This window comes from Aotus nancymaae, unplaced genomic scaffold (genome assembly GCF_030222135.1).
Source record: "Aotus nancymaae isolate 86718 unplaced genomic scaffold, 86718_ANA_hifiasm-v0.15.2.pri h1tg000069l, whole genome shotgun sequence".
Classification (NCBI taxonomy): domain Eukaryota; kingdom Metazoa; phylum Chordata; class Mammalia; order Primates; family Aotidae; genus Aotus; species Aotus nancymaae.
Window position 1 is genome coordinate 1670954 of NW_026988484.1, and position 14473 is coordinate 1685426.

Consider the following 14473-nt stretch of genomic DNA (forward strand, 5'->3'; position numbering starts at 1 on the left):
CAAGAGATCGAGACCATCCTGGTCAACAAGGTGAAACCCCGTCTATACTAAAAATAGAAAAATTAGCTGGGCATGGTGGCGCGTGCCTGTAATCCCAGCTACTCAGGAGGCTGAGGCAGGAGAATTGCCTGAACCCAGGAGGCGGAGGTTGCGGTGAGCCGAGATCGTGCCAACCTGGGTAACAAGAGCGAAACTCCGTCTCAAAAAAAAAAGATGGGGTTTCACCTTGATGGCCAGGCTGGACTTGAACTCCTAACCTCAGGTGTGATCCACCCACCTCGGCCTCCCAAAGTGCTAGGATTACAGGTGTGAGCTACCGCGCCCAGCCTGAGCCTTCCTATTTCTCTACATTTTTGCCAATACTTGGTTTGGTTAGTCTTTTTAACTTTAGTTGTTTTAATAGCTGTATAATAGCATCTCTCTGTAATTTTATTGCATTTTTCTGGCATTTTATGATATTGAACATTTTTCTTGCATCTAGTTGCCACCTGTGTACCCTCTTTGGAAAAATGTTTATTAATGTCTTTTGCTTATTTTTAAATGGATGTTGGTGATATTTCATTTTTCATTAATAAATAGACATGTATAACAAAGACTTATGTTGGAACTTCACTCAGTCTTCAGTAATGTGATGCACTTCTTTGCTAAATGATAAAATTGCTTTCAAATACTGGGAAAATATTTTCTCAATTTTTTGGTATACATCATAACAACCACAGACACTATATACATGAAACACTACCTTCATTGACAAATTCTACATCAATTTCTTAGGTCTAACCATTCAACAAAACAAATAAGCCCTGGCTTTTAATATTTGTAAATTTCCCTGGTAAAATAATCCCTTCATGGCCAATTACAAGTTGTCAAAAGAATGTCACCAAACATGAACTGAGAAGTGGATAGCATCACACCATTGTATTCTATTTTCATCATGTTGATATAGTAGCCACAGATGACCTCAAGAACAATTATGTAGGAACATACAGCATGTGGTGTGGCAAGACTGATGTCATCTTGAAGTGAAACTGTCATGGTGACCTATGTTCTGAAGCAGTAGCATAGGTATCACTTCATAAAAATGCTTATCTCCCCCAGTGGTCACGAGTCTTGGCAAGAAAGTCTGAAGACGTGAGTGGCTGCACGTTTTACCCTAAAAACTCCAGGCCAGGCATGGCGGCTTATGCGGTGGCTTACATCTGTAATCCCAGCACTTTGGGAGGCCGAGGCGGGAGGACCACAAGGTCAGGAGATCGACCACTTGAACCCAGGAGGCAGAGATTGCAGTGAGCCAAGATCGCGCCACTACGCTCCAGCCTGACGACAAAGTGAGACTCCGTCTCAAAAAAAAAAAATGTATTCATGAATGAAAAAATCAACTTTTTAATAATACAAAACCCTCAGACTGGCCAAAGATTTCAACAGTTTAACTTAATTTTTAACTCATTTGGATTCTATTGTCTCTCATTCAATTTTCTCTGAGATTTTAGCTTTTTTTTAACCCTTTACTATGGTTTTCCCAGAGGCATTACTTCCACTATTTCTTAATAGCCACATAATTATTAATAGTTGTGATGTTTAATGTTTTGTGTCAACTTACCTGCATTAATGGATACCCAAATCATTGGGAAAACCTTATTACAGGATGTGTCTGTGAGAATGTTTATGGAAGATACTGGCATTTGAGTCTGCAGAAAATGTAAAGGAGATCTGGCCTCATCAGTGTTGGGGGCAACATCTAATGCATTGAGAGCCTAGATAGAACAAAAAAGCAGAGAAAGAGCAAGTTTATGCTCTTCTTGACCTGGGTCATCCACCTTCTCCTGTTTTCCAACGTTAAAGTTCTTGGATCTTGGGCCTTTGGACTCGAACCTACAAGAGTGACCCTCACCCAGTCGTCAGGCCTTCAGTCTCCAACTGAGAATTTCATCATAGGCTCCCTTGGTTTTCAGGCCTTCAGATGCAGACTGAATGATAACACCTACCTTCATGTTTAATCAGATTGCAAAATGCATATCCTGCGACTTCTTAGTGTAAGGCCGGCTGCCTCGCTGAAGAGCCAAATGGACACACTTATCTCTTTGTGCTGGCTCCTCACACCTGCTCCTATTTGGTTTCTCCATGCAGGCTCCACACACCCACTCCTGCATTCCTCACTCAACCCTTTCAAAATTTAAAAAGCCCGCGGAAGATTTGTCCAATGGCAGTTTAACATTAACCTCCCCAGCCAGTCAGCCTACCAATGAAACTGTCTGCTCTTTGTTTCCCTAACAATCAATCAAATCTCCTTACCAAGGAAATTGTCTGCTCTTTGTTTCCCAATGACCAATCAACTACCTCCACTTCTTATAAAACCCCACGCCCTGAGAAGCCCATTGCGACTTCTCTGGACCCTTCCTGGACCACAGAGCCTTGCCCGGGAGCTGAATAAATTGGATTCTCATTTTTTCTCACTGGCCTCAGTTTCCTCATTTTAACTCGACAATATACCTTACACTTAGCATTCATAACTGGATAAGCCAATTCCCATAATCAATCCCCTCCTGCACATCTATGTACCCTTTTGGTTCTGTGTTTTTCTGGAGAATCCTGACTAATACAATAGCTTTCAGTAATTTTCATTTCACAGCTGTTTTTCTGAGATAACTCCCCATGCAGGCACTGCTCCTGCAGTAACAGTATCAATAATCAAAATTTCCCATCAAAGAGATGAGAGCTAGGTGTCACAAACCTTTATTCTGGCATTCTGATGTGCCCTTTGCAAAAGTGCTCTGACTCTGAACACTATAGAGACTGCTTTACTTTAAAATGACATATGCGGCTGGGCGCGGTGGCTCACGCCTGTAATTCCAACACTTTGGGAGACCGAGGCGGGGAGATCACAAGATCAAGAGATTGAGACCATTCTGGCCAACATGGTGAAACCCTGTCTCTACTGAAAATACAAAAATTAGCTGGGCGTGGTGGTGCGTGTCTGTAGTCCCTCCCAGCTACTCAGGAGGCTGAAGCAGGAGAATCGCTTCAACCCCGGAGGTGGAGATTGCAGTGAGCAGAGATTGTGCCACTGCACTCCAGCCTGGTCAACAGAGCGAAACTCCATCACAAACAAACAACAACAACAACAACAAAAAACATATGCTAAGTGACTCTTTTTAGAAGTTGCTACAATCCTAAAAGAAGCATATCTAAGAATATGGAGGAAGAAGTATTACTTGAATAAAACACTGTACCTTACAGGGTTAGACACACTCACTAATTACACAGCCACGAGAAGCATTTTCTGTGAGAACCAGAGACACCAATTCCACTTTGTCCTCCTGCTTTGGTGCCATCTAACGGATGTTTCATCGTTCCTGTCATGGCTCTATGTGAACCCTATTTCTCTTATTCCTTACTGAGTATAATGAAACTCACAAAGCTGACTCTAGCTTTCTACTCTACACAAATGTGAGGAGAAAGTAATGTTTACTAGGTTCTCGCCAAGGGTAGAAGCATTTTGTGTCTGAATGACTGACTACATACGTGACTAGTTGTACACAATACTCTCCAAAAATCTCTGTATGGTACCTTAAAAAAACAGCGAAGCTCCTCCCTAGTCCTAGGAGGCTGGAGACACCACCTCTCTCTCAGGCTTCCCCTCCACTCTTCTCCACAGCACGTGGCCTTTTCTCCCTGAGGTCCAGCAGAAGGGCGACCTCTGCCAGCCCAGGGAGCGTTGAGAACTACAGTACCCAGAGGTCTGTGCGCCAGGCGTTTGGCATGGAGCCAATGAGGCCCAGGGGAGGGACGTTTGGGCGGGACTTCCGGCGTCCTCCAAGGGGCGGGCACTTTGTCCTGTGTCAGTTCCTTCCGCGGGCGCCGGGTCTGGACCGCGGTGCTGAGAGCGAGAAGGCGCAAAGGGAGTCGGTTTCCTAGCTGCACGGCCGGGGCCTGACCGTCACTGGCGGTGGTGACAGCTTTGCTCGTGTCTCCGCCCGGATCGTCCACCGCTCCCGGCCCTTTCCGCCCAGAGTCCGATGGCTTCGGCGCTGAGGGTCCCAACCCGGGTGAGCGCTGCGTCCTCCCGGCCTCCTCCGCCCTCCGCAGCCGAAACGGAGCGGCGCGTGAAGAGCGTTCTGCAGCCCGGGCCGCATTGTGCAGCACAGTGACGCACTGGTGCTGGGCCTCGTTTCTGGCAGTGTGGCGGGTAGCGGGAGAGTGAGACGGGCCGGGGGCCGCGCGGGCAGCGGCTTGGAGCTCCACCCGAGCCGGGCGACTCGGGAGACCCAGGCCGGTTTCGCGTGTGCGGGGAGCAGAGGGTGGGACAGCGCCACCCTGCATTTGACCAGCACCCTCAGGGCCACAGCTCTCTGTGGACAGAAGAGGGACACGGCCCCATCACGCTTCTAAAAGTTTCACAAAAGCTGTTCAGGGGAACGCTCTGGAAGGACAATGATGATAGGCGTGGGAGAACTTGGGCCTTTTACAAGGTCACATAGCTGGTAAAAGCACCAAGGAGTGACACCCAGATAGAAAGCAGTCGTCCTAAAACACCTGACTCTAGTGTTGCACGGGGGAACCGGAAGCCCATGGAGCCCCACTGTGGTCACCTGCCTCTCAGAATGTCTCTCGTCCCACAGATTGCCACTAGTACTTATAGATCTGTAAGGAGCACTTACAGATCCTACAAGGGTGATGAATAAAGGAAATCCGGAACCTCACTGATTCCAGCAGTGAGATCTCTGGGACTCTGGTGACCTGGGATCCTTTATTTACCACTTTTCCAGACTTTGAACCTAGGGACTCTGAACAGATCCTATGTCCAGGGTGGGTGTTATATGAAGTGGTGCCTGTTGCTGTCATATAATAGGATGAATGTAGAAGTTCCTCCCAGAGATAAGTACAGGTGTTTGGAGCTGCTTGGAGGTGAGGCTGAGCTGGTTCAGAAAACCTCAAGTCTCGTTTCCTTCTCATGGGAACAGAGAGCAGGGGTAGAGGAGTTAGAAACCAAATGGCTGTCTCAGATGTGTCCGCTGTGGAGTTGATGGCAGCAATGAAGGTTTGGAGCAGAAGAGGGAGGTGATCCCCAGGCCTCATAAGGCTCCTGTGGCTGAGCCCAGACAATAGACTGTGAGTGTAAGGGAGATGGTAGCAATACCAGAGAGGGAAGAGGAGACTACTGCAACAGTCCAAGTGAGTATAGATGATGTGGGCCAGAGAAGAGTGTGGTCACAGTGTGGTAGAGATGGTTGAATTTTGGCTTGTAGGTCAGCTCTGATTTTCTGGTATTGGGACTAAGAGGGAAGAAGGGGTGACTCTTGCCTTTTCCAAATTGAAAAAAGAAAGGATGACTGAAGGCTTTTTGGGTTTAGCAGCTGGAGTGCCAAGTAGATAGTAGGATTATTTTTCCCTCAGATATCAGGATTGTGTTTCATCCATGTTAAAAATATGAGATGTTTTAGGAATAAATAAGTAGCTGTATCAAGTGGCTAGGTGGACACACAGGTCTTGAACTCTGAGGAGGGATGCAGGATAGAGACATACAGAGAGTGGCAGATAGTATTGAACTAGGATGGAGCCCTGTGTCTGTATTAGGCCTTTTGCATTACTATAAAGAAATACCTGAGGCTGGGCAGTTTATAAAGAAACAAGGTTTATTACAGCTCATAGTTCTGCAGGCTGTACAGGAAGGTTGATGAGCTGAGGTTGATGAAAGGAATAGACACAAGTAGGTCTAGTGCTAGTGTCCACTTCTGGTGAGGGCCTCAGGAAGCTTCCAGTCGTTGCAGAAGGCAAAAAGGGAGCAAGCGAAACAGGATAGAGGCACGAGTCTCTTTTTAGCAACCAGGTGTCATGTGAATTTATTACTGTGGGGAGGACACTGTGCCATTCATAAGGGATCCATCTCCATGACCCAGATAACCTCTCACTAGGCCCCACTTCCAACTTTGGGGATTACATTTCCATGTGAGATTGGAAGGGGACAAACATCCAGATGATATCAGTGTCTTACCTTGGGCTGATAATGAGATAGCCTATATTGGTGGCTTAAATAACAAAAATTTATTTCTCGCAGTTCTGCAGTCTAGGAAATTCTACATCAAGGTGCTTATAGATTCATTTCTTTTAGGTGGCCTGCTTCTTTGCTTGCAGTGACTGCCTTCTTGCTTTGTCCTCACATGGCCTTTCCTGGAAGGAAGGATGTGAAGACAGCAAGGAATCTCTTTCTTTCTATTCTTATAAAAGCATTAATTTCATCATGAGGGCCCCACTCTTTTGACCTGATCTGAATCTAATCACCACCCAAAGATACCATCTGCAAATACTATCACATTTTACTAGGCTTCATTGTGTTAGTGCTTCACCATAGGCATTTTGTGGGTGGGCTTGGGACAGACACATTGAGCCCATAACATCATAGATCCCATTTAGTAGTGGGATTCCTTGTCATGATGATAATATTAACAGCAGGCCAGGAAGGGGAGGGGTGGGAGCCACAGGAAGGTACCATACTTGGGTATCTGGATGGATGTTGCAGAAATCACGAACATAGGTCATGACCCTAGAAATAATAGAGAGAGAGAGGATCCCAGGCAGGTGGCCAAAGGTTATGAAGGATGAGTGAACATGAGATGGATGTGGAAGCTGTATTAGTCCATTTTCATGTTGCTGATAAAGACATACCTACTGAGAAGAAAAAGAGGTTGAATGGACTTACAGTTCACATGGCTGGGGAGGCCTCACAATCTTGGGAGAAGGAAAGAAGGAGCAAGTCACATCTTACATGAATGGCAGCAGGCAAAAAGAGAGTGTGTGCAGGGGAACTCCTCTTTTTAAAACCATCAGTTCCTTTTTTTTTTTTTTTTTTTTGAGAGATGGAGTCTTGCTCTGTTGCCCAGGCTGGAGGGCACTGGTGAGATCTTATCTCACTATAGCCTCTGCCTCCCAGACTCAAGGAATTCTCCTATCTCAGCCTCGTAAGTAGCTGGGATTACAGGCGTGCCCCTCCACACCCAGCTATTTTTTATTTTTATTTTTTTTGAGACGGCACTGTGTCCTCAGCTGGAGTGCAGTGGTGCACTCTTGGCTCACCACAACCTCCGCCTCCTATTTTCAAGGGATTCTCCTGCCTCAGCCTCCCGAGTAACTGGGTTTACAGGTGTTCAGTACTATACCTGGCTAATGTTTTTTTTTTTTCAGTAGAGACTGGGTTTTACCATGTTGGTCAGGCTGGTCTTGAACTCCTGACCTCATGATCTGCCCACCTCAGCCTCCCAAAGTGCTGTGAGTACAGATGTGAACCACTGCGCCCGGCCCTACTTTTTGTATTTTTAGTAGAGACAGGGTTTCACCATGTTGGCCAGGCTGGTCTCAAACTCCTGACCTCAAGTGACCCACCCACCTTGGCCTCCCAAAGTGCTGGGATTAGAGGCGTGAGCCACTAAACCCGGCCTTAAAACCATCAGTTCTTTTGAGACTTATTCACTGTTGTCAGAACAGCACAAGAAAGATGATTCCATTACCTCCTACTGGATCCTTCCCATGACACGTAGGAGTTGTGGGAGTTACAATTCAATATGAGATTTGGGTGGGGACACAACCAAACAATATTAGAGACCTAGTGGGATTTCAGACGTGATGAGGCTGAAGCCAGATGTAGTGCTTTGCTGCTCTGTGGCCTTACCAGTATCTTGTGACTGCTCCTATGCCTAGGGGGCTTCATGCATCCCAGTTGATCAGTTAGGGACAGAAGTGGTCATCTGGGAGCATCACTTAACCTTGGGTGGAGGGCCACTGGGCAAGGTTTTGAATGAAGGGTAGCAGGAGAAAAAGGTGGTTACCATATAGTGCGGTACAAGTTGGAAAGGGCCTTGTGTATCTGAGATATGTATGCGGTTCTGAGTGGCTGAGATTGATGAAAGGAATAGACTTAGGTAGACATGCCTTCAGAGCAGGATATAGGACTGCCTGTGGTAGTGGGGACCATCAGAGGTCTGGGTAGTCCTGGAACCTGTTTGAATTTGCAAGCACTCTCTAGATGTCTTGTGCTGAGTAACATATAGGAAGGCAGGAGAGTTGCCCGTGTTGGGATCGGGGTGGAGGTGGCTGAGGGAGTGAGTTGGGTAAGAGAGGTGTGGTAGAAAAAGTGATACACACATGAAGAGGGAATGTGAGTTTTTGTTTCATGAGTCTGGACATTGAGGACATGAGGGTGAAATGTAAATCAAGACCTTCAGTTGTGTTTGGAAGCCACGGTCTGAGGGATTCCAGGAGAATTTATAGACACGAGAATGTGGTTTCTATTTGTCCACCTTCCTGTTGTTGCTCTGGGAGAATACAGTGACCAATGGGATCATGAGGAGAGAGTGGGCATCAGGGGCATCAGTGGCATCAGGGCCTGTTGTATTCCCTGAGATGGGGAGGAGGGTGAGCTGGGATGGACATGTTGGGGAATCAACTTGGGGTCCTAGGAGAGATGCTGATCATGGAATGAACTGTCCCCCATCATAGCAGGGTTTTGTAACCTTTGAGGATGTGGCCATTTACTTCTCCCAGGAGGAGTGGGAGCTCCTCAGTGAGACTCAGAGGCTCCTGTACCGTGATGTGATGCTGGAGAACTTTGCAGTTATGGCATCCCTAGGTAAGGCCCTCATATTTCTCCAGTGTCCTTTGTGGGTCTCTGCTTTTCCCCTGTTCCTGAGGCAGTTCTGCCCATTCTTCAGTCAGACCCTGAGCTCTACAGACCTTCCCACTTTCTTGGCATATGTATTATGGGGGACATCGCCAGGCAATGTGCCCTCAAGACTGTCCTAACACCTGTTGCCTCTAGGCATGCAGTGAAGGGTCTGGGAGACAGGATCTTCCTTTTAACCTAAAGGATTTGTCCTTGCCTTCTCCATGACAGGATGGCTTTGTCTACTTCTAGGGTGCTCTTTGTTCCATGATCTGCCTTTGCTTCTTTTCTTTGGTCGGGGGTGCAGGATCTCACTCTGTCGCTCAGACTGGATTGTGGTGGCACAATCTTGGCTCACCACAACTTCTGCCTCCTGGGTTTAAAGGATTCTCCTGCCTCAGCCTCTGAACCACCCAGCTAATTTTTATATTTTTAGTAGATATGGGATTTCATCATGTTGGCCAGGCTGGTCTTGAACTCCTAACCTCAAATGATCCACCCCTTTTGGCCCCCCAAAGTGCCAGGATTACAGGCATGAGCCACCTTGCCCAGCCTATGCCTTTTACTTCTAACTGAAATCTCAAGCCACCTGTTTCAGGAATTGCAGGCATCATCATGGTAACTACTTGATTGGTCCATAGGCTTTTCATAAAGACCCACCTAAAAGATTTTCTTGTAACATTATTTTTCTCTGCTGTAGTTTGTCATGTGTTAAGTTGCTCTGTGCCAGTGCTGGCTGTGCACCTCTCTGGTCTTCCCTTTAGGGCTTGCATCTTACAGATCCGGTATAGTTGCACAACTGGGATTGGGGATGGCTCTGGTTGCTTTACAGGGTGCACATAGCAAGATCCTCTCAGAGGAGGCCTGGCCCTGATGAGTGACAACTAAGGGAGGGCAAGATGCTGGGGCTGTTTCTAATCACCCCATAAACCTGTCCTGAGTTGTCAGTGATTGGGGACCAATTACATAGGATATATATCATTTTTTTTTCTTATCTACACATGTTCTAATTTTTATTTCATCCATGACATCCAGCCCTTAGCTGCTCCCAATTTCTGGCCTCCATGTGTCACCTGTTCCTTTCCAGTGCAACTTTTAGAGGGTTCTCTGACACTGACCCACAGGTAATATGTTGTCAGATGTACACATTTTCTTTTTTTGCTCACCTTCAACTGTCTTGATCGAGTTATAATGCATGTTTTTAAATAGTCCTTCCACAACTAGTATTCAGTTCCCATGGGTTTCTATTGGGCCTGGACACCAATAATGTTCTGTGCAGTGTACCCAAGTCATCAGGAGAGGAGATCCTGATAAAAGCTTTTGGCAGAATATGAGTCAGAGACCCTGCCTTTTCTCTCTGAATTGTGCCCCATCTTTGTGTCTTTCATCTCATAAAGCCTCCCTTGTTCTGTGACTTTTAGGAGCTTTTTTCCCCAAATTGCCACCAGCTCTCATATCCTACGAATATTTTCTTCGACTCATTCTTTTCTGTCTGGCACACATTTTTGGTGTAACGTCTCACACCATAATGAACCTGCATTTTCTCACCATTTCTCTTTTTTCAGGTTGTTGGTGTGGAGCAGAAGATAAGGAGGCACCTTCTGCAGAGAGCATTTCTGAAGAAGAACTGTCACAGGGCAGGACTCCAAAGGCAGATCCATCCACCCATAAGAGTCACCCCTGTGAGATTTGTACCCCAGTCCTGAGAGACATTTTACAAATAATTGAGCTCCAAGCCTCACCCTCTGGACAGAAATTACACTTGGGTGGGGCATCAGGAGTCTTCCGTTTGAGTTCAAACCTTCTTCAGATCCAGAAGCCTGATAATGGAGAGAAGCTCTTTAAAATGGATGGGGACCAGGCCTCATTTATGTTGAACTGCAGATTCCATGTGGAAGGAAAACCCTTCACATTTGGGGAAGTTGGGAGGAACTTTCCAGCCACCTCAGGACTTCTCCAGCATCAGGTGACTCCCAGCAGTGAGAGACCACACGGCAGCATTCGACACTTCAGAGTTCCCACTGTACAAAAGCCTCTCAAATACATTGAATCCAGGAAATCTTTTAGGGAGAAATCTGTATTCATTCAACACCAAAGAATTGACTCCAGAGAAAGGCCTTATGAGTGTAGTGAATGTGGGAAATTCTGTAGTCAAAGTTCTGGCTTTCTTCGACACAGGAAAGCACACAATAGAAAAAAGACTCATGAATGTATTGAATGTGGGAAATTATTTAGTCGCAAAATTCACCTAACTCAGCACCAAAGAGTTCACACTGGAGAAAAGCCTTATGACTGCAGTGAATGTGGCAAATCCTTTAGGCAGATATCTGTCCTCATTCAACATCAACGAGTTCACACTGGAGAAAGGCCTTATCAGTGCAGTGAATGTGGGAAATCTTTTAGCCACAGCACTAACCTTTCTCGTCACAGGAGTACCCACACTAGCTCAAGGCCTTACGAGTGCAGTGAATGTGGAAAATCCTTTAGCTGTAGCACTAACCTCTTTCGACACTGGAGAGTTCACACTGGAGCAAGGCCTTATGAGTGTAGTGAATGTGAGAAATCATTTAGTCAAAATATCTACCTTATTCATCACCAAAGAGTTCACACTGGAGAAAGGCCTTATGAGTGCACTGAATGTGGGAAATCATTTAGCCGGAAATCTATCCTCATTCAACACCAAAGAGTTCACACTGGAGAAAGGCCTTATGAGTGCAGTGAATGTGGGAAAGTTTTTAGCCAAAGCTTTAGCCTCCTTCGACACAGACGAGCTCACACTGGAACAAAGCCTTATGAGTGCAGTGAATGTGAAAAATCATTTAGTTGCAAAACCGACCTCATTCGACACCAAACAGTTCACACTGGAGAAAGGCCTTATGAGTGCAGTGTATGTGGGAAATCTTTTAGCCAAAAAACCCACCTCATTCAACACCAGACTGTTCACACCAGTGAAAGGCCTTATGAGTGCAATGAATGTGGGAAATCTTATAGCCAAAGCTCTACCCTCCTTCAGCATAGGAGAGTTCACACTGGAGAAAGGCCTTATAAATGCAGTGAATGTGGGAAATACTTTAGCCAAAGATCTGCCCTCCTTCAGCATAGGAGAGTTCACACTGGAGAAAGGCCTTATGAGTGCAGTGAATGTGGGAAATCTTTTACCTGCAAAAATCACCTAATTCAACACAAGACAGTTCACACTGGAGAAAGGCCTTACAAATGCAGTGAATGTGGGAAATACTTTAGCCAAAGCTCTAGCCTCTTAAGACACAAAAGAGCTCATGTGCAGTGAATCTGGGAAATTATTTTGTCACTTTTTTTGTTTGTTTTGAGACAGGAGTTTTGCTTTTGTCACCCAGGCTGGAGGGCAATGGCAGGATCTCCGCTCACTGCAACCTCCTGGGTTCAAGTGATTCTCCTGCCTCAGCCTCCCGGGTAGCTGAGATTACAGGTGCCTGCTGCCATGCCCAGCTAATTTTTGTTTTTTTAGTAGAAACGGAGTTTCACCATGTTGGTCAAGTTAGTTTCGAACTCCTGACCTCAGGTGATCCACCCGCCTCAGCCTCCCAAAGTGCTGGGATTACAGGTGTCAGCCACCGCACCCAGCCTGTTTTGTCACATTTAACACTGAAGATTTCCCAAAGGAGAAAGGCCTTATATATGCTGTGAATGTGCTTTTTTTTTAACTAGGTGTGATGGCACTGGAGGCTAGCCTTTGAGAAGAGCGTTCTCCTGATTTGACTTATGTATCCAAACATCCATGGATTCCCCATAAGTTTGAGGTATGTGGGAAGTATGTGTAGCTATGTTGTACTCTCTAAACCTGCCCAGAGACCTTACAACATTCACGTCACTACCAGTTTCTGCAGCTGAAGCCTTTTCATTTACGCCACCTGGGAGACCCACAGAGTGTGCATCTCAGGGAAGCAAACTTCTTCCATTAGCTGAAGTAGTCTGAGCTCTTAGAGGGGTTTCTTGTTTCCTCCTCTGGCTACATAGGGTAAGGGTAGCCCAGAGAAAGGAGAAAAGACCCAAAGTTAGGAAAGCAAGTTTTATTAACCTGCTGAGCTGCTCCATAACAATCAGAGGAGGCAGCCCCAGACTTACAAACCAAGGGATTTATATGGGGTGTGAGGGGCATAAGGGAGTTTCAGGACTGAGGTAATTTATCTGCTGGTAGCAGGCACAGAGCTAGTTTATTAACTTGTAACAGACTTACAATACATCATCCTGTGACTTTTGTGGCAGCAGTTTTTTTAAAAGAGAAACCAGGATTTTTTACAGATATGTGTCAAACAGGAATTTACAAATATGGATAACAAAATTTATTTTTCCTGTCCTCCCTCGAGCTGCCTGAGCTGCCCAGATGGCTGTAATCAGACTTTGCTTAATTGGAGCATGTCCGGCAGCCTTGATGTGGCGCCTAGGTAGGGGTTTAGGAATGCAACTGCAGGCCGGGCGTAGTGGCTCACGCCTGTAATCCAAGCACTTTGGAGGCCAAGGCGGGCGGATCACCTGAGGTCGGGAGTTCAAGACCAGCCTGACCAACATAGTTAAACCCCGTCTTTAAAAAAGAAAAAATATATAAATATAAATAAAAAAGGAATGCAACTGCAGAGCAATCAGAGCTGCAGATGGCAATCAGACTGGAAAGGGTCAGCTTACACGGAGCAGGTGTTCTGAGGCAGTTTGTCCCTAACACATAGTGCATGTAACTACCCCAGCACTGGCCAAAGGACCTGATGTGAGTTCTGCTGGCAACTTTCAGAGGACTGCCTTTTTTGAGGACATTATTGATCTCAGGTGATGCTTGTGATGAAGTTTTCTTTAGCTTCCACCACATACCATGAACTACCTGTTAACTGGCGTGTGCAGTGATAAAGGATTTGTTTAAGTACCTTTGATCTTGTAAGTTGTATTAACTGTGGAATAGTTTGGAAAGATAATAGGACTCTGTCAGCTTAAAAGGGTAAATCAGATTTGTAAGTATTCAAATTTTGTTTGCCTCCATGATCTCCCCCTCAGACTTCCATTATTATTTATGATTGTTCTTGTTGCATGCATTCTTACCCACATTAATGGGTAATTTTACTATTAAACCCAGACATGTAATTGAATACATAGCTTCTTTAGAATGATTTTCTGAAGTGTATGGGATTTTCATATAACTGATTAATATTTTAGAAAATATAAAAATTTAAAATATGCTATTAGTGCTGAATATTACTAAGTTTTTCAAAGACTTTTTTAAAAATAGTAAGTGTAAACAAAACTACAGGCCAATATCCCTGATGAACACACATGTAAAAATTCTAAAAAAAAAACACACACACACACAAGTTAACTGATGAATTCATCAATAACACATCAAAAAATATACACTATGATCAAATGGGATATATTCTAAAGCGCGTCACTGCACTCCAGCCTGGGTAACAAGAGCGAAACTCCATCTAAAAAAAAAAAAAAAAAAAAAGAAACAACAGAGTGAAGAGACAGCCTCTTGAATGAGAGAAAATATTTGCAAACTACTCATCCAGAGGGGATATTCCTAGAATATACAAGGAACTCAAACATCTCAACAGCAAAGAGCAAACACGCAAACTATCTCATTTAAAAATGGGCAAAGGACATAAACAGGTATTTCTAAATTCAAGACATACAAATGGCCAACAGATACATGAAGAAAGCCAGAATCACTAATTATAAGAGAAATACATATAAAAACCACAAGATATCATCTTACTATAGTTAGAATGGGTTTTATTTAAAATGACAAAAATTAACAGATGTTGGTGAGGATGTGGAGAAAAGGAAACTCTT

The 14473-nt window shown here is 45.1% G+C and overlaps 1 protein-coding gene across 1 annotated transcript; it reads left to right on the top strand.

Annotated features, from left to right (window-relative positions):
* The first annotated feature begins 3834 nt into the window (after nucleotides 1-3834).
* On the top strand, nucleotides 3835-13767 carry ZNF530 (zinc finger protein 530). The gene is made up of 3 exons (XM_012473213.2): nucleotides 3835-4046; nucleotides 8491-8620; nucleotides 10219-13767. Exons 1-3 carry the CDS (start codon nucleotides 4017-4019, stop codon nucleotides 11940-11942), a joined length of 1884 nt encoding a protein of 627 aa, XP_012328636.2. The 5' UTR covers nucleotides 3835-4016; the 3' UTR covers nucleotides 11943-13767.
* Nucleotides 13768-14473: the final 706 nt, after the last annotated feature.

Excerpts from the sequence above, each read along its gene's own strand:
- ZNF530 (XM_012473213.2), top strand. The coding sequence starts at position 4,017 with ATGGCTTCGGCGCTGAGGGTCCCAACCCGG. Across the intron at positions 4,047-8,490 it reads CGCTGAGGGTCCCAACCCGG|CAGGGTTTTGTAACCTTTGA; the intron begins GTGAGCGCTGCG and ends CCCCCATCATAG. Across the intron at positions 8,621-10,218 it reads TGCAGTTATGGCATCCCTAG|GTTGTTGGTGTGGAGCAGAA; the intron begins GTAAGGCCCTCA and ends CTCTTTTTTCAG.